The 18,380-nt window shown below is 39.0% G+C and overlaps 1 protein-coding gene across 2 annotated transcripts in view; it reads left to right on the top strand.

Moving 5' to 3' along the window:
* CREB5 (cAMP responsive element binding protein 5) overlaps positions 1–18,380 on the top strand; it is a 308,617-nt gene that overhangs the window by 82,517 nt on the left and 207,720 nt on the right. For both annotated transcript variants that reach the window (XM_089533032.1, XM_089533033.1), the window contains exon 5: positions 1,233–1,354. In XM_089533032.1, coding sequence (XP_089389158.1) covers positions 1,233–1,354 — 122 coding nt within the window. The remainder of the gene's footprint in view (positions 1–1,232; positions 1,355–18,380) is intronic.

The raw sequence follows: 18,380 nt of genomic DNA, 5'->3' as shown, positions 1-18,380 counted from the left end.
TTTTGGCTTTACTTTGGCACAGTGTGTATACATTCTGTACTAAAGGAGTGTCATGGTGCCCCCCACCATGCAGTCGGGCACTCAGCATGACATCAGCATTGGGGTGGAGTCAGAGTGTATGGTGGGTAGTCACCACACCCCCACTCCACCCCGATGCCGGCATTTCTAGCCGGTCTTTTTTGCCCCTTGATCTGTTTCCTCAGATGCAAGTCTACAACCAAGTCTACACAACCTTATGCTACAACCTCTTTCACACAGTTAGTCTCAAAGGTGCTACAAGATCCCTTTGCATACTGATATTCCAGACTAACACAGGTATGTCTATAAATAAATACAGAAAAATGTGAAACCAGCTATTCTTATTCTTGCTCATCCACTTGGGATGCTCGTGACCCAAAAACAACCAAGGTGGTCAAAAAGAAAATATATCAACCATACTTATAAGGATTACACAGGTGTACAATGTATGGTGGTCTTCTTTGGTGGCCTGCAAAGGATTGGGTCACTGCTTGTAAAAGTTCCAGAAATAATCCACTGGAATCTAGTTTGTAATTGTTTCTTAAAACACAAGTGATATAATTTACTGTATGAAGTTACTCCTCGAAGTTTTTGGTTTGATGGTTTTGCCTTCTGACTGACAACCAAGCAAAGGCCCCATAGTTTTTGCTCTGCTGCTTAGCAGACCTACAGTACTGTTATTAATATCTGAGATTTGGTGCTCTGGGATAGCATGATCAATACTCCTTTCCTGCAATGCTGTTTTACCAATGTAAATTATCTTGAGCTGTTACTAGTTCCAGAGTGGGGAGAGAAGGAGGTAGATACAGATGTATACTCAAAATATTGAAATGCAGATAAAGATTTCAGTTTTCTTCAACATTTTAAAGGTTGGGGTGTGCAAGGAGGAGGGATTAGCTTGGTATATCCTGTACTTTTAGACCACTTTATTTTTAATAAAATTGTCAAACTTGGCCTCTGTGTGCATGCATGTGCACATACATGCATGGGAGAAAGATTAAGAGAGAGAGAGAGGGAAAGATTTGGTCGTGTAATTCTAAGTCATTTTATTTTTAATAAAACTTTATAGGCGTTACTTCCAATAAACAGTACATTGTCCCAATCGAACTGGCATTGCATCTTGTTATAATATACTGTAATATAATATGTTACACGATACCTTGTTCTTAACTGCAAAAATACCCACTGCAGTTCCTTTTGATATTTCTCCTCAGACCAAACTCCGACACCAACCCGATTCCTAAAGAACTGTGAGGAAGTGGGCCTCTTCAACGATATAGACTGCTCCTTAGAGCATGAGTTTAGAAAGGCACAAGAAGAAGAGAACAATAAAAGGGTATGCCTTTGTAGAATGGAAACGTCTGTTTTCTCCATCCTAAATGCTGTGCTGTGAAGGCAGAAAGAACTCTGTTACCTGAATGAGAAGAAGGGGGGAAGCATTTAAGTTGAAAACTAGGTGGCACTATAGATTGTGACATATTTTCTAACTTGCATAAACCGATAAAACTGAGTAGGTAACCTGGCTTAATGCTACTGACGAAATATTAGTTGACTTTTATTAGGGTGGACAGAATATGATTACCAGGTCCAGCAAAACATCTTGCAAGTACTTATCTCTTGAGAGCTGAATAGACACACGTGCGTGCACACATACACATACACACACACACAAACACAAACACATTGAATAGACCCATATGTTGGGACTTGGGCACTAATTCCCTGCACATGATACTATATATCTATTGTTAGTGTAGAAACAATGAGCTCTCGTTACTTTTGCCATTTTAATATACTGTATGTCTGTATAATATCTTGCCATTTCTGTTTCAGTTTTGCTGGGTTGCAAGTATAATTGAACAGTCTAAATTGAGACAAGAACATAATAATGCCACCTCTTTCATTTTGATGAGAAGAATTGTGCATTCAAGAATCTTGAACGATTCTGATTTTTTCTGGGAGATATTGAATGCTGACTGAATATTGCCACATTACACCATTAATGTGATACGATTCAACTTTAATTGCCTTGGCTGCAGCCTTTGGAATCCTGAGGTTTGTCCTTTAGTGAGGCAGTACCAAAGGGTTAGAATTCTAAATATCCTTTCCTAAACTGCAGGATTCTATAGGATGTTGCCACCACAGTTGATCTGGAATCATAGCACTATCAATGTGTAGTTGGGAGGGCCCCTGCTCACTAAGCATGCATTGTATTATGTGTGTAAGTGAATCAAAGAAATAAGAGACAGCAAAGAATAAGAGAATTGTGATGATTTTGTGAGCCAACTACATCTGGCTGATTTCGTCCCTTCTCTATTACACATATACGATTCAGGGCACTTTACAATACATGGGAGTATATATCATAGAACTCAGCATTTCACTTTTGTGTAGATGGCAGAGGGTTGTTTCACGTTTCCTTTGGAATTTGTGTGTGTCATACTGCATTTAAGACTCCACTGCACTTCAAAATCAGTTTGCCTGTGTCAGGGTGGGGATGCTGTTACAAACCAAAAGAAAACCTCGAGTCCAGACCCCCTTCAGATGTAGGAAACTGGCTTCTGGTATATTGCCACAGTTTATTTATAAAACTACGCTCTGTTAAAAAACTATCTGGGTGATATTTGAACAATTTCAAGCAAGGTTTATGTTGGATATTCACAGAACTCTACAAAAGACAAGCTTTGGTGTCCCTCACCAATGCTGATTTAATTGAGCAAATATAGCATGATTGTTTTACATTAAGTCCATGAAGTTACACAACAGCAAAACTAGAAGACTGAGGGAAGCTCCACCAAGACGAAGTTCTCTATACAACAAAGTCTTTTACAATATTTTGTCATGCACAGGCACTTCTGTTCTTACTCTCATCGGAACACTTTTTGCCTTTTGAAAAAAAATGTTGGCAAGAAAGTACAGGGCCATGAAAATATCACAGGATGCTACTGATAATTACTGCTGAAGAAGGAAAAGCAGAGGGCAAGTTTACAAACCACACATCATTCCCAAGCACTTTGTGTCCCCCTGTACCTTGCTGCTCACACCTTCCAGCTGTAGTTCTCTCCTTTCCTCCCAGTGCCTCACCTTGACACCCTGTTTTACATTGCAGCAGCACCTTTCCCCATTCATTGCTTTCTCTTGCACCTTCCCCACCCTTCCTTTTGATGCTTCTTGCACTTTACCTCTTGCCTCTCCCATGCTCTCTTCCCTTCTTGCCTCACTTTGTACCACCACTCTGGTGTGATATCCCATCCTAGAATTTATGTATACGTGGTAAAATAGATTTCTGAGCTTCCATCTTATGTCTGCACAACATTCTGTCTTGTGTGAAGCAGGCCCCAGTTTTCCAGATAGTATCCAGGCAGTTGATTACAATTAACTAATCAGATCCAGATTTGCACATGCGTGCAAGTCAGTACAGTTTTAAATTCATTTTTTATTTATTTTTTATACTATCAAGGTATACGACTTCTTGTCAGTCTAGCTGTCAGGTTCAGGGAGCTTACAATTTTAATTTTGGTGGGGTTGGGAAACCTGAGGAAAATTAACAAAGGGGTGAAATTAGAGAAAAAAGTACACACTAGCAATGTGGAGGAAAAAAATAGGCCATAGATACAGTTTGGGAGCATAGTTTCTGGCTTTTTTTATCCTTCCAGGCTTTAACAGATCACAGGATCTACCAAGAAAATTGAGAGGTGCTACAAATGATATTTGGTGATAGCAAATGAGGGTTACTTGACATCCAAGACTAGGAACCTTTCCTTTGTGTTCATCAGTTGCGACAGACTGCTGAACAAGAGAGTGTCACTCAGCCTCTGCAATCCAAAGTAGCAAGGTAGACAGTGTCAGCAGATCAGGTTATCATTCAGTCCTCAAGCCACAGGTTTTAGGTTTACACTGGTCTGAGCATAAAGTATCCAAAGCATTTGTCAGAGGTTATATTTGCAAGCACATGATCTTTCCTGCTGGCAAACTGGCTTCTGAACAATGAATGCAAGTCTGAGAGAATGACAGTCAAAGCTGGGACAATCAGGATTGCTTTCTTACAAAAGAACTGGACTAACTCTGTTACATCAGAAAATTATGTCTTGCCTGCATTCTCTTATGTGTGTCAGGAAGAAAAAAGAACAAATGTCATCCAACCTGGGACATTGCAAGGTACTATTTTTTTTAATATGTTTACTATGATTCAGGCATGAACTAGGATGGTTTTTGTAATGCTTTTACTTTATAGCACTTTACCAGTTGTGTACAACAGAAATGATAATTATTAATGACCATTAGTGATAATAATAATGGTAAAGAACAGAATACAGTGATATTACACACACACAGAGTGTATATACTAGTACCATTTTCTACCACGCCACTGAAGAGAAATTCATTCCTGTTGCTTTCATCGCCTTAGCTGGGCATTGTACAGTGATCCAGGATTCTTTGTCACTGGTGCACTGGGCAAAGAGGCAGAAAATAAAGAGAAGGAGGGACAGGTCATATATTTGGCCAGTCCTCTGTGCCAGCAGTTTCTAAAAGGTTGCAGGGTTCCAAGAAACCAGGGTGAAAAAAGCATATATCCATTTTTATAAGAAAAGGAGAACGTTCATTGTTTTGAACTCTTATCTCCCCAAATCCCCAGCCAGCATGGCCACTGCTCATGCTAGCTGGAGTGTTCTGAGCATTGGAGACCCAAAGAAAGAAAGGTGTGCACGCTCCACTTTCTCCAATAACCCTTCTAGAATGATATTCATAAAGCCTTGGAGTGCAATAACCAGTCACATGCTGAACCATGCTTCAGTGATGTAAGGCCAACTAGATGTGTATAACCAGAGTTTTGGTGTGTGTGTGTATGTGTTTGTTGTTCATGTTGTTGTTTGCTTGTACTACAGAATACCCTTTTCAACTGCAGTTGGATTGCAATAGTTAAAAAGAAAAAAAAAGAAGGTTTTCCAAGGCCCCAGCATGTATTGGATCTTCCTGATGCTGCTATCTACTTTTAAATCTGCCCAATTGCTAATTGCCTGCCTAATACTTTATGTAGTTTACCTTTTAGTGCAATGATTTTTCATTTCAGCTGGGTGAACAAAACCAAAGGAGCAATTAATGCTTGTTTCTGTACTAGTACCAGTCTTTCCCCTTATCACCACCCTCAACCCAGTTCTTCCTTTGTAAACTGGTTTCAAGGGTATTTATATTACCAGACATTGGTTTCCTTATGACAACCAATCTGGTCTAGTGATTTGAGTTTTTGACTAGCACTCTTGGAAATCATGATTCAGATCTCTGCTCAGCCATGTAAACCCACTGGGTGACCTTGGGCAAGTAGCACTCTCTCAGCTTCAGAAAAGACCTTTTGGTAACCTCTTTCTGGAAGCACCTGGGGCAGCTTTCTTTGTACACATGTACATTTCCATTCTGATTTTCTTGAGCATACACCCATATTCCAGAAGACGATTGAGTCGTTCCAATGTGAAAGTGATGGGGTGGATGTATTGGAAAGACAGCATTTTTTACTTGTGAGTTCATTGCCTGATTATTTATTGTTAAGAAATCAGCAAGCAGAAAGATTTATAGGCTCTGCCTATAAATGTGGTGGACCACATCACACAATGGACACAGGCTTCTCTGAATACCCCAGACTATACTTTCTTAATAGCTGCTCCCAGCTACTGAGTTCCCTTCCAAGGGAAGGTAGTCTGACCTCTTCATTGTTGAGTTTCTTTTGCCAGACAAAGACTTTTTTTCCTTCTGGCTTTTGACAGTTGTCTCACTGTTGAGAAAGGGCTTTTAATGGATGGATGCTCTGCTTTATTGTGGTAATTGCCATGATTTTTTATTCAGTTTATTTTACTCATGTAATTTGCTTAGTTATGTTTGACTATTATATTGCTCTGGGACAAAGTGGATGGGCACCATGTTGTGGCTCACGTTGAAAGTCTGATGGATAATGGCTGGCCATCAAGCATGCAGGCCTATATATAGGCCTGCAGTAACTGATCATGGCTGTCACATGCGATTTGAAGTCTCATGAGACATTGAACAAGAAAAGGATAGGGTATATGAAGTGCTAAATAGCATGGATGCTAAGTATAGCTATTAATAGTTAATTCTGACCAACATATGAAAAAATAGATTGTGATGCTTATGGACATCATAGAATACTCTAAAGCCATATAAGGGAACAGCCAATTGGGATGTTTCATATTAAAATATAAATAAATAAAAGAACATTGTTGAATATTTCCTGAGACATTTTAAAGACTGGTGACATTTAATAAATTATTATACCACTGATGTTTGGAAAAAAGTTTAAAAGATGTGGAAAACTGGTGTTGAATGTACTACATTCCCTGGAGTATCTGACATGAAGTAGCCTAAAAGAGAAAACATACTCAAGATGTATACATTAGGGTCATTGGCATTATTGACTATTGATTTAGTACAAGGCATTAGGAGTTAACAGCCATCTTCTAAAAAGTGTGCTGTGATGGCATTTTGCTATATGATTTGTTATGCTGTGTAATTTGGAGCCTCTCAAAATACATCAATAGAAGGTCATTTTTATGATTTCAGACACTTAGGCATACCATTTCAGATTCATCCTTCATTTAATGCCACATCAGGGAATCCACATATGAATGCCTGGCGGAATTTGCAGTAATTCCAGTATAGCTGCTCAGAATCTGTATTAATGCAAGGGTATTTTAGGAACATTTAGAAAACACTTTTAATTAAAACAGAGTTTGATTACTATGAGTGCCTACTGCCCACAACAAAGATGCTGAAATAGAACAAGACAGTCTACATATGGGCTTGGAAGCCTTAGGGAACATATTGGTAAAGAAGATAGGTAAACACTTTTATTGTCCTTTTACAACAAGAACAGAACTGGAGCAAGATACTTTCAGCTTCATTCAAATTCACATGTTGGTGACCACTTAGTGAATAAACTGCATGATAATGCTATCCATGCAAATACTTCAGAATGGCATCAGATGCTCCAGTATGTTATGTTCCAGAATATTTTGTATTTTAGTTCTCTCCCAGACTCTGTATTGTTCAGTGTCTTTATAAATACATGGGCGAAAGAAGAGAAGGGATGCTTATCACATTTTCAGGTAATACCAGACTGCGAGGAGTAGCTAATATCTTGGAATAATTAGGAATCAGGCAGGAAAAGTCAGATGTACAAATATATGCCTAACACCTGTCTTGATATCAGTACGTATATGTGAAAAAGGTCTAGAAATCTTAGTAGAGCACAAATTACAGTGATGCAGTGATAAAAAAAACCTAATAGAACTTTAGGTTGTGTTACATAATGTGTCCAGGTCACAAGAAATAATAGTACAGTACTGCTGTATTCTGCTTTGATCAGACCTACCAGATTTGCTTTGCCACATTCTGGGCATCACAGATTAAAGAGTTTAGCACATGGGAGAAATCCTGTGCAAAAACGGGATTTAAAAGCTGGGGGAAAAAAACCTCGCAAAAGCAGGTTGATTTTCACACATGTCGTTGTTAAAGTGGTGTTAACCTGAACGGAAAGTAAAAGCCACTCCTTTCTACTTTTAGGACATAAATGCATTGTTCCACACTTAACAACAACACCCCAGGGGTTTATATTGTAGTTTTATGTGATCATAATCTGCTTCAGTTGCTTGTTCAAGGCCAGGCTACTCCACACTCTGTTTAAAAAGGGATATTTCGCAACAATGCACTGTTTTAGCAGGAAAATCCTATCCCCCAGCTCTGAAAGAATAGGTAAGGCAGAGGGGAACGTAGGTGATATTGTTTCTGTGTATTTACATTGCATAATTAGAGCAGTGTGATACTGTTTTAACTGTAATAGCTCCATCCTGTGGAATTTTGAGTTTTGTTATTTAGTGAGATACTCTCTGCTCTAGAGCAGGGATAAGCAACCTGCGGCCCGCAGGCCGGATGCGACCCGGCAAGGCCTTGGGACCGGCCCCAGCCCGGTCCTGCTGCCGATTGCCGCCGGGGCCTTTGGCCTCTCGCACGCAGGGGCAAGGGGGGCAATTGTCTATAGACACCTCAGAAACATGCATTTATATTAACATTTTTTTAAAAAAAATCAGCAAATTTTTTTACATGTCCTCCACTTTTTTTAAAAAAGTGTCCACCATTTGAAAATGTTGAATGTTGTCCTACATTTGTCCCGGTTTATTTATTTATTTAAATTTTTTAAAAAATATTTAGTTATTTTTATTTCTTCGGCCCCCAGTTGTCTGAGGGACAGCAACCCGGCCCCCGGCTCAAAAAGATTGCCTACCCCTGCTCTAGAGTTTTAATTCCCCTGAACTATAGCACCAGGGCTGCGTAGACACTGCAAATATAATCCATTTGACACCAAACCAACTGCCATGGTTCAATTCTATGGAATTCTGGGAATTGTCATTTTGTGAGACATCTGGCCTTCTCTGTCAGAGACTTCTGATGCCACAACAAACTACAAATATCAATAGCATTCAGCCATGGCAGTTAAAGTAGTGTCACACTGGATTATTTCTGCAGGATGGATGCAATTTAAGACTCTCTAGCAGAGAATTCAGAGTAATTTACTAGTCTACAGATCTCAGGATTTTGTAGGATGGAGCGGTGTTTGTTAATGTGGTATCAAGCTGATGTAGTATTGCAATGTGAATACTCTGCTAATCAAAATACTGTATCCTTACCTATTGTTGGCTAAGTGCACCCTGTGGGCTCTGGTTCTATGTTATCACAGGAAGCCAAAGAGGATGGACTAATGGTCACACTGAACTTCTACATCTGTCATCACTTGTTGAAGCCTAAATAGCTCAACAGGTATAACTTAGGCATTTCTAAGTATTCCCACTACAAACATAGCCCCAGACTGACAGTTCCAAAGGTTTTCTCTTTTCTCAAGCATAACTGGATCACAGTATTCCTCTATTGGACACAGCCATATTGGAAAGGCTTCTTCACTCAGAATTAAAATGATCAACAACAGGTTCTTCCAATTTTTTTGGTGGCAATTGCTGACTTACAGTTCCTAAATCTTGTGTGCAGATCAGTGATGTTTCTCCCTGCGTATTGGAAGTAGCATTGGGGTGCTGGCCGGCAACTACATATATGACTTGGGTGAAATTGCGCACCATGTTTTTGTTAATGTTATATACTTTACCCATGATCTACTTTTATGCAGATGTGCAAAAGTGATGCAATGCATGGATTCATAGTGGTGTGATCCAAGATTTTAAATAGGTATTTTTATTGCATCTCTCGCCAGCACCTTTTTTGGTGTAGGTGGCTGATGGAATGCAATGATAGGAGTCTTATTAATAGCTTTAGTAAGAAATGAGGAATTAGTTACCAAGGGGGCGATTGTTTGACTGCCAAGTAGTAATTGGGAAATGATGAGTTAACATCTGCTACAATTACAAGGAGATAGTTGGGGGTTGATTAGAAAATCAAGTGTTTCTACGAAGTTTATCAACGGAAGCAGGAACTAGATTTAAAGTCAAAACAAACCGCTTTTGTGGGTTGTTTTTGTCATGACGTTTAGGGTTAATCAAAACAGAGTAGAAAAAAACCTGCAAGTGCATGTTGTTTTCCAGACAATGTTTGGGTGAAAGAGAAATAACACGAAAATAACCCAAATGGAAAGTTGCCAAAACCTACTCCAGAAGTGAAGAAGGGAACTTCCAAAAGTAAAAAGGAGTGGGTTTTGGCGACTTTCTGTTTGGGTTGTTTTCATGTTATTTCTCTTTTACACAAACACATCTGAAAAACAACCCACTTTTGCGGGTTATTTCCAGACTTTTAAATCCTATTTCTGTATAGGAGTTAGGCAATTTGCCTCCGTGGGATAAACCCCTACATCAACTAGGTTCTTCCTTTTGAAATGTCCTATGATATTTTGATGTCCCTGTTGAGATCTGCTGTGATGTTTTCATCAAGACGCTTGTAAGGTTTCATCAAGATGCTTGTAAGTTAGTGGCTTTTTTAAGGTAACAACTTATCCCCTTTCATCTGCAAGTTTAATAAGGTTTATCCTGCAAATTTCTAAGTATTGTTTTCCTTCTTTTGGAAGACTGTCACAGGCTGATAAAATATTTTATTGTTCTTTCCATTCATAGTTATTTATAATTATCGATCTAATATATGTTATTTGCTTATTTATAGTTATCTATTTTTCTGTTAATAGACAGAAGAGACATATATCTAAAAATATCACCATGTAACTTTTGGACACTTACCTCTGCATTCATTGTTAGTCTAGCCCTCCTATTACTGAGAATGTTAGACTTCCTGTGTGCTCAATTCTTGTTCACTTCATCAGGATGAGGACTGTATGTTCACAAAGAAATACACATTGCTGTATACGCTTTACAATGATGTAATTGGAAATGGGAGAGCCAGTGTAGTGTAGTGGATTGAGTCTTGGACTATGGCTCTGGAGACCAGGCTTCAAATCCCTGCTTGGCCATGTAAACTCTTGAAATGTTGCATTCTCCCAGTCTTGGAGGTGGGCAATGGCAAATCTGAACAAAGCCTGCCAAGAAAACTCTGTGATTGGGTCATCATAAGTCAGAGCTTTGAGGGCAAGAAACCTTTTTATACATATTAGAAATCCTGCAACTAATTTCTAGATTTGGATCTAATGTTGGATCTAATGCCTGTGTCTCTCCATGCCGGCCTAAGACATACAGAGGAAGGCTTTTTCTTTGTCCCATAAATACATGTCCTTTTTAAACCACTAAAAAAAAAATCTACATGTTGCCAGCTTATAACTGTGACAGAGTTGAGGAACATACCTTCATTGTAATAATTTTTTTAAAAAATAGAGGAAGATCCTCTTCAAGCAAGATCCCTAAATCTTGGCAGTCTTTTTGCTGTGCCCTCTTTTGCCTATTAAATCCAAATTCTTCCTTTTCTGTAGTTCAGTTGTAAGTAGCGTTCAGCATTCAGAGGTTGGTAATAGGACACTGCTGATATGCTTTAGAGCAAGGTGCACTTCTGCTTTATTTATGGAAACAGACATACAGGTTGAGGACTTAATCATACCTGATAAATCATTCCAGAAAGCCTATTAGAACCATATGCTGATTTTGCATTAAATATAGCAAGGCTGTTTTTAGTCCAATAGGCTCCAGTACTTACCTTCTCAGTCACCCCTCCTCTCCGGCCATCCCTTCACCCTTGTTTGTGGACTATTTATGTGTTTAAGTGGTATCATTTGTGTGGGGTAGGAGACATTAATCTTAGAAATATTGTTAATGGAAATTGGTGGAAGAGGAAATAAAAAGACAGACTAAGAGTGAGCTTGTTATAACCATTTTTATTTAGTGGGAATTCCAAGGCCAAAGCCCCAAAGCTAGGAACAGGAAATACCAATCAAGGCTTCAGAAAGCAGCAGAATGGCCATCAGTTTGCTCAGCATAAGGTATCATTTTGAGCCAGGTGCTTATGTTGCTGTTGGTAAAGTACAGCAAGAAATTCTAGGACTTTTGAAATTAGCAGATTTGTTTACCTTTCTTGCATGGTAGGAAGTTTTCTTTGTTTTCTTTAAACGGTCCATGTTAATTCTTACAGCACATGAAAATCTATCCATGAGTCCCTTATACTGTTCACTTGGAAGTAGGTGCCAGTGTGTTTTTTGACATTTTCAGCAATGTAAACCCAGATAACATTGTATCATGTTGGAATATTTGGATCTTAAGTCTAACATGCACTGCAGAAATAATGCAGTTTGACACCACTTTAAATGTCAGGAGATCCTATGGACTCCTAGGATTTGTAGTTTGTTGTGATACCAGAGTTCTCTGACAGGAAAGGCTAAATATCTCACAAAACTACAAATTCCAGAATTCCGCAGCATTGAGTCATAGCAGTTAAAGCTGTGTCAAACTGCATGGAGTGCGCCCGTGTCATATGCATGTGCGCTTTACGTGGCATTCAGCATACACTGAAAGCCGTGCTGGGAGAAGGGGCGGTGCGTCCCATAGGGAATAATGGGGCATGCGCCTCTGGTGCACATGTGCTGCTGTGCCGCTGCGCCGCCGCACTGCCACGTGCACGAGCCCCATTCATTTAAATGGGGCTCAAGCATAGGCGGAATTTGTTTTACGTGGAACGGATCCCTCACGTAAAGAAAGGCAGACTGTAATTTCTACAATGCAGATTAGATCAGATTTAGTCATACTCAAGATTAGAACCTAGATTCAAAGAACAGAACTCAGTGATAGTTAAAGTAGGCTCAACTTTTGTTAGGGGCTGTGCATACCGGCCATAAAGGCTGGGTTGGGGGTGGAGTCAGGACGTATCATCCATATGACGCATGCCCCGGTTCCACCCTCAGGGTGATGTGACGCCGTGCACCACACCACAAGGTGCATGGCATCACAGTGCTCTTCTGGTGCTGCGTCCACACGACGCAGCACCAAAGGAGTGCCCTAAAGCTGTGGTGCCGTGGCTGTTGTGCCCTTTGCAGGGCGCAAAAGGGAGCTGCTTTTTGGGGCCGCAGCATGCAGTTGCTGTGGCCCAGATCTGGCTGTAAAAGGGGTGGCTGGAGGCTGCCCCTTAGGAGCTGTCAGCATAGCCCCTTAGTCTCATTTCAGTGCATCTATTTTGACTATATGAGTCTACTCCAATTTCCTTGGATGTACTCTGAGATAAAGTACATTAAAGCCACTATTATTACCACGTCTGGACCCAGCCCAGTAGTAATAATTGCAGACATGTATGGCATATAGTGTTAATAACTGCATCGCATACAGCCCAGTTCTTATTATTTTTATAAAGCAATCTTTCTGGGTTCAAGTGACTTACTCTTTAATAAGTGTATTTAAGGTTGGAACCATAGTATTACATTTCTCTTCTAAAATATTATTACATTTCACTTCTGCTGTTCCAATTGATGCAGGGGGAATGGGATTTCAAAAGATAACACTTGTGTCAACTAGATTCCGCCTCTTCTCTCCCCCCCCCCCCCCCCCGCCCCACCTTATACAGACCATTGCAATCTGTTCCTAAGCCTCCCTCAGGATTTCCGGGGCTTTTGCAATTGGGCCTTGCTTCCCATTTCCAAAAGGCAGAGTTTCCTTTTTGTAAAAGCAGTGCTGTTGTTGATGATGATATATATGCAGCAAATATCCACCAGAGTTAATCTCACAGTGCAGGTCCCTAATTTGTGCCTCAAGGTCAAAGGAAAAGAAAACAGAGCCAAAATAGGAAGCATAAATCCACTAAAGCAAGAACAGCCCGCTAGTAAAGCAGAGGATCTAGATTTGATATGTTAAGTATTAGTGGCAGCTAACAATGGAATACAGAACATCCAGCCTTAAGCCCTTTATGTTGCTTTAGAGAAGGAGCGGCCTTTTCTTGGCTTTTACAAGCACTACAAGACATATGTAGGGGAATTGAATGTACTGTGCTGTTTCTAGGTTTTTTTTTTGTTAAGAAAGCAGTAGATACTCTTCCTCCTTTAATATTGGCTGTAACTCTTCTCAGAAGGCAAAAATTAACTTTGGAAGAATGTGTATCTGTTTCTAAAGCAGCCAAATGCCACGTGCAAACTCCTGCCTTGCCTTTTGTTGTTGTTAACTGCCCTTGAGTCAATCCCAACTTATTGTGACACTGTGGATGAGACATCTCCAAGACACCCTATTTTCCACTGTTCTGCCTAGGATCTGTAAATTTATACCTGTGACCTCCTTAATATAGTCCATCCATCTCACATGGGGTCTTCCCCTCTTTCTACATCCCTCCACTTTTCCTAGCATTATTGTCTTTGCCAGTGAGTCATTCTTTCTCATGGTGTGACCAGTGACAGCCACAACTTTATCATCTTGGCCTCCAGGGAGATTTCAGGATTGATATGTTCTAGGACCCATTTGTTTGTCTTTTTGGCTATCCATGGTATCCTCAGCACTCTTCTCCAGCACTAGATCTCAAATGAACTGATTTTCCTTTTATCCTCCTTCCTCGCTGTCCAGCTCTAGCAACCATATATGATAATAGGGAAAACAATGCCTTGTATAATTCTAACTTTTGTATTGAGTTGGATATCTTTACATTTTAGGATCTTTTCTAATTCTTTCATAGCTGCCCCTCTCCCTTCCTAATCTTCTTGTTATTTCTTGACTACAGCCCCCATTCTGATCAATGTTTGACCCAAGGTATGAGAACTCCATTACTATTTCAATTTCGTCATTGTCTAGGTTGAATCTGTGAAAATCTTACATGGCCATTATTTTGGGTTTGTTTTTTTTATGTTGAGCAGTAAACCCGCCTTTGTGCTTTCTTCTTTGATATTTCCTTGTCCCATTCTGTTGCTGTGGGTCAGCTGCCTTGCATTTGGCAGGGAAGAAAAGGTTGTTTCTTTTCTGAGGGAAAAAGCATTTGTGAAGAAGACAGGGAGACCATATCGGTTTTACTTGAGAATCTCTGCCGGCTATTGGCTTGTTACTATATAAGAGTGTAATCTTTAAAAGATTACCATGTACAATGAAGGGCCATAATTATTAACTAGACTGGAGCATCAATCAGGAAAGTATTCATGTTACTTCATTATGCTCTCCATCCATTCTGATGTCAGGGAGATAGGATAGCCAACTGAAAGTGGGTAGTGAACAAAAAATAAGATAAAATAAAATAAAGCCAAGGAAAATATTGCCTTGAAAACCAAATACCTCCTTGAATGGTTGAAACAATTGCCCAGAAGAATTTGGTGGATTGTGTAACTTCTCCGTTGCCATCAGGATTAAATTATTGCTATAATATGCTTTAAAAGGGTCCCTGTTTAAGCGATTCAAAATTAAGCTATTCAAAAATCATTCATATAAAAAACAATAAATACTAAAAGGATCTTTGAAAATTGGTGGGTGTAACTGAAGAGCATCTGCCTCTTTAATGTTAGGATCAGGTGGCTGCTAAATTGTTCAAAGAAGTCCTTCTTTTTCAAAGTCTGTCCATAAATAAATTCTGGATAGCAATACACACTGTTTAATTTTCACCTATAAAAAGATTCAGTGTTTTCCTCTAGATCACCCTATCTCTGTACTCTATCAACTTGAACCTCTTTTAGTTAATATACATAATGTTAAAATTAGACCTTTAAATCTAACAGGCTCTGAATGTTTTAAATCCTAGTGGGAAATTTTAAATGAAATACCTTTTACAACTTGTCAGGACATTTATAATTTTAACCATAGGACAGGTGAATTAATTAGGATAAAATATGTTCAGTCATTAAAATACATTCACTCTACATAAATCCCTGATTTTTCAATACATACTTTTGTTTTGCATTATATAATATCCCAGTAGTTGTCTACTGCAAATTTGCCTGCTGGAAATAAGTAAGTAGAGTAAAATGCTTTTTTCCACGATGTTTTTGTGATGTGGAGAGATAGGCAGGAACACTTTTAGTCCATGGGAATGCACACATACTCTGGGCTACATTTTGCTCACATTCTGACCAGAATGTCAAAAACATTAGAGAGGGCTGCATAAAGTAAGTGTTGAAAATCCCAGTGTTATTGTGAGGTTTATAGTGGATTTAGACAGGCATAATTTATACTTTTAAAGTAGCTCTGAAAAATGGTCGTATATGACCTCCTCTCAGTTAGGCCAAGATAGAAATGTCCTTTGCTGTCAACCTCACAATCTTTGTGCCCACAAACATACTTTTAAGTGTTCTACATGGGGCTGCCTTTGAAGGCAGACTGGAAGCTTGGATAGGTTCAGATTACAGCCACGTACGTTTTAATTGGGGGCAATAGCTCTGACTATATTCTACCATCTTCGTAAGGTAGTAGTTTGTTTCCAAACTCATTTGAAAGAGGCAGTTTTAAGTGTGTTTTTCCAGGAACCCTAGAACCCAAGACTGAAGGCTATTATGAGTTATATGTACAGGTTTTGTCCCCCTTCTCCAAAATTCTCAAATCTGGAATACTCTAAAAACCAAAACTTTTTTCATGTATGGCTAAGATAGTGACACATTTATTTTCTGGTGTTCAGTGTACACAACCTTTGCTTCAGGGCCAAAATTATTTTAAAATATTGTGTAAAATTAATTTCAGGCTATGTGTATAATAAAGTGTTTATATTTAACATAAATGAATTTTGTGTTCAGATTACCAAGATATCTCATTATGTATTTATATGCAAATACAGATATTTTAAAATTATCTATCTCCAAAATACCAAACATTTTGGATAAGGGAAACTCATGTTGTACTTGCATATATGTAAGAAACATATTTGCGGTAGCCATGTTGGCCATAAAGCAAATAACACCCAAAATCCACAAAACAGTGATACCTTTAATCAGCCAAGTAAAATGCACAAAATACACGACACAAGCTTTTGAAGTTCCACTGGCTTCTTCATCAGGCAAACATGTTAAGAATCATACAGGAGAAAGAAGAAATATATAAAATGATGAAGTTAGTCAGGGGTTTGGATTTTCTCAGGTGGCTTTTGATGTTCCATGGAAGTATATCTATGCAAGCCAGTACCTCCTCCTTCTGGCCATAATGGCACTGGGAACAAAGCCTTCCAAAATCCATGAGATAAAATTTGAATTCCATTAGCAATTTATTTAAATTTAACAGACACACATTCCTTCTTCTAGTTCCTCCTATAGGTCATTTGCCAAGGCAGCCAAAGCTATATCTAGTCCTGAAATCAGAAGGAAAATAATAATAATAATAATAATGCAGTTAATAATGTGACTGCCATAAAGACATTGACAAAATAAAAAATAGAATATTATCAAATTATTTATGGCATAAAACAAATCTATCAAAGTGGCAAATATATAAAATCCTATTAAGTGAATGCAAAGAAGGATATAAACTTGGACGATTCTGACTGATTCATAGGGTGTTCAACTACACAGAAGTCTTGGTGGTTCTGATCCTTGGTACCTTATTGTTGGGGAGGGGGTGCACTGTAGGATGGGCTAAGCCTCCTCCTGCTCCCCTGTTCTAGGTTCTGTGTTTTTCTTTTAAGGAATACTTATGTGGATAATTATTTCTAAATAACATATAAACATGCTTCAGTTATGTTTGTATTAAGCAAACAACATAACAATTTCGCAGAGATGCACTCTGAATTACATGATGCTATATACCAATTTTACTTTCAGGCAGGAATTATTGTTGTTGTGCCTTCAAGTTGTTTCAGACTTATGATGACTCCAAGGTGAACCTATCACATCCCAAGCAGGGATTTGAACCTCTATCTCCAGAGTCACAGTCCAATGTTCATACCACTACACCATGCTGATTCTTACTGTTTTAACAGGTGCATATTCAACACTCACCTTGCAACTCAGTGTATAGGCTTGATCATGCATGCATGCCATCATCTGGTGGCACAGTAGCCTAGTGATTATGTTTGAGTCATGCCAACTGGTCAAATAACAGCCTTACAAATCTAGATTATAGGAATAACAGCTCCGCACAATCTACTAGACTCTAGACTATGGGAATCAGGTGCAGTAAAAAGTCTATCCGAAACTGAAATTGACGGCATTGAACATACTTGTTGCCAAAATAGTGCAAAATAACATCAGGTCCATTTTGTAATGAGCTAACAGTGTAACACTGTTTAAATACTTTTGAGAACTTTCCTTCAATGTGCGCTTCATGTTATGGCTGCAAGATAATGAAACCCAGCAACTCCAATCGGTTGGCAACAACAACAGCAACAACTCTATATTATGCACCAGAAAACATTCTTCAAGAAACATCTGCAATTAAGGACAGGCATTGCCTGTACATGTCTTCCAAGCAGAGGTGGCAATAACTATAATTTAGAAAGCATAAAGTGGTTTCATATTGATACTGCCATGCAAAACCGTAACAGGAGGAGACAAGGTGAGAGATTAATGTCTGTAGTCTGTTGCTTGGAAGCCATGATATAAATCTTTGAGCTGGTCCAAGTGTGAATGCCTCAGCAGGAGTTATAGTAACAGACTAATTAGCTTAATGTTATTGGTTAGCAAGGTCAGCTCCTCTCCTTCTGGAGCACTAGCTGTGTTTACCCGATGAAGAGCCACCCAAACAGAATCATACTGTATAGGTGCTTTCTTCTGTCCTTTAGGGTATGATATTCACAAGACAAGATAGCAGTGGAGGTTGCAGAGAATCTTTCCCCAAGATTCAAATTTTACAGAAAGTAATAGTACCATTCTGTTTTGCTTTGGTGAGACCTCACTTGTGATACTGTATGCATCAAGAAGGATATTGGCAAACTGGAGCATGTTCAAAGGTGGATGGCCAAGATGGTAAATGGCATGGAAAACAAACCTTGTGAGGAACAACTTGGGGAGCTGACTATGTTTAGTTTGGAGAAGATTTGGAAGAAATGAT

Source organism: Sceloporus occidentalis, unplaced genomic scaffold (assembly GCF_023333645.1).
Source record: "Sceloporus occidentalis isolate IW3139 unplaced genomic scaffold, rSceOcc1.0.p SCAF_7, whole genome shotgun sequence".
Lineage (NCBI taxonomy): Eukaryota > Metazoa > Chordata > Lepidosauria > Squamata > Phrynosomatidae > Sceloporus > Sceloporus occidentalis.
The sequence above is the reverse complement of the archived record's forward strand: the minus strand, read 5'-3'. Positions and strand labels throughout refer to the sequence as shown.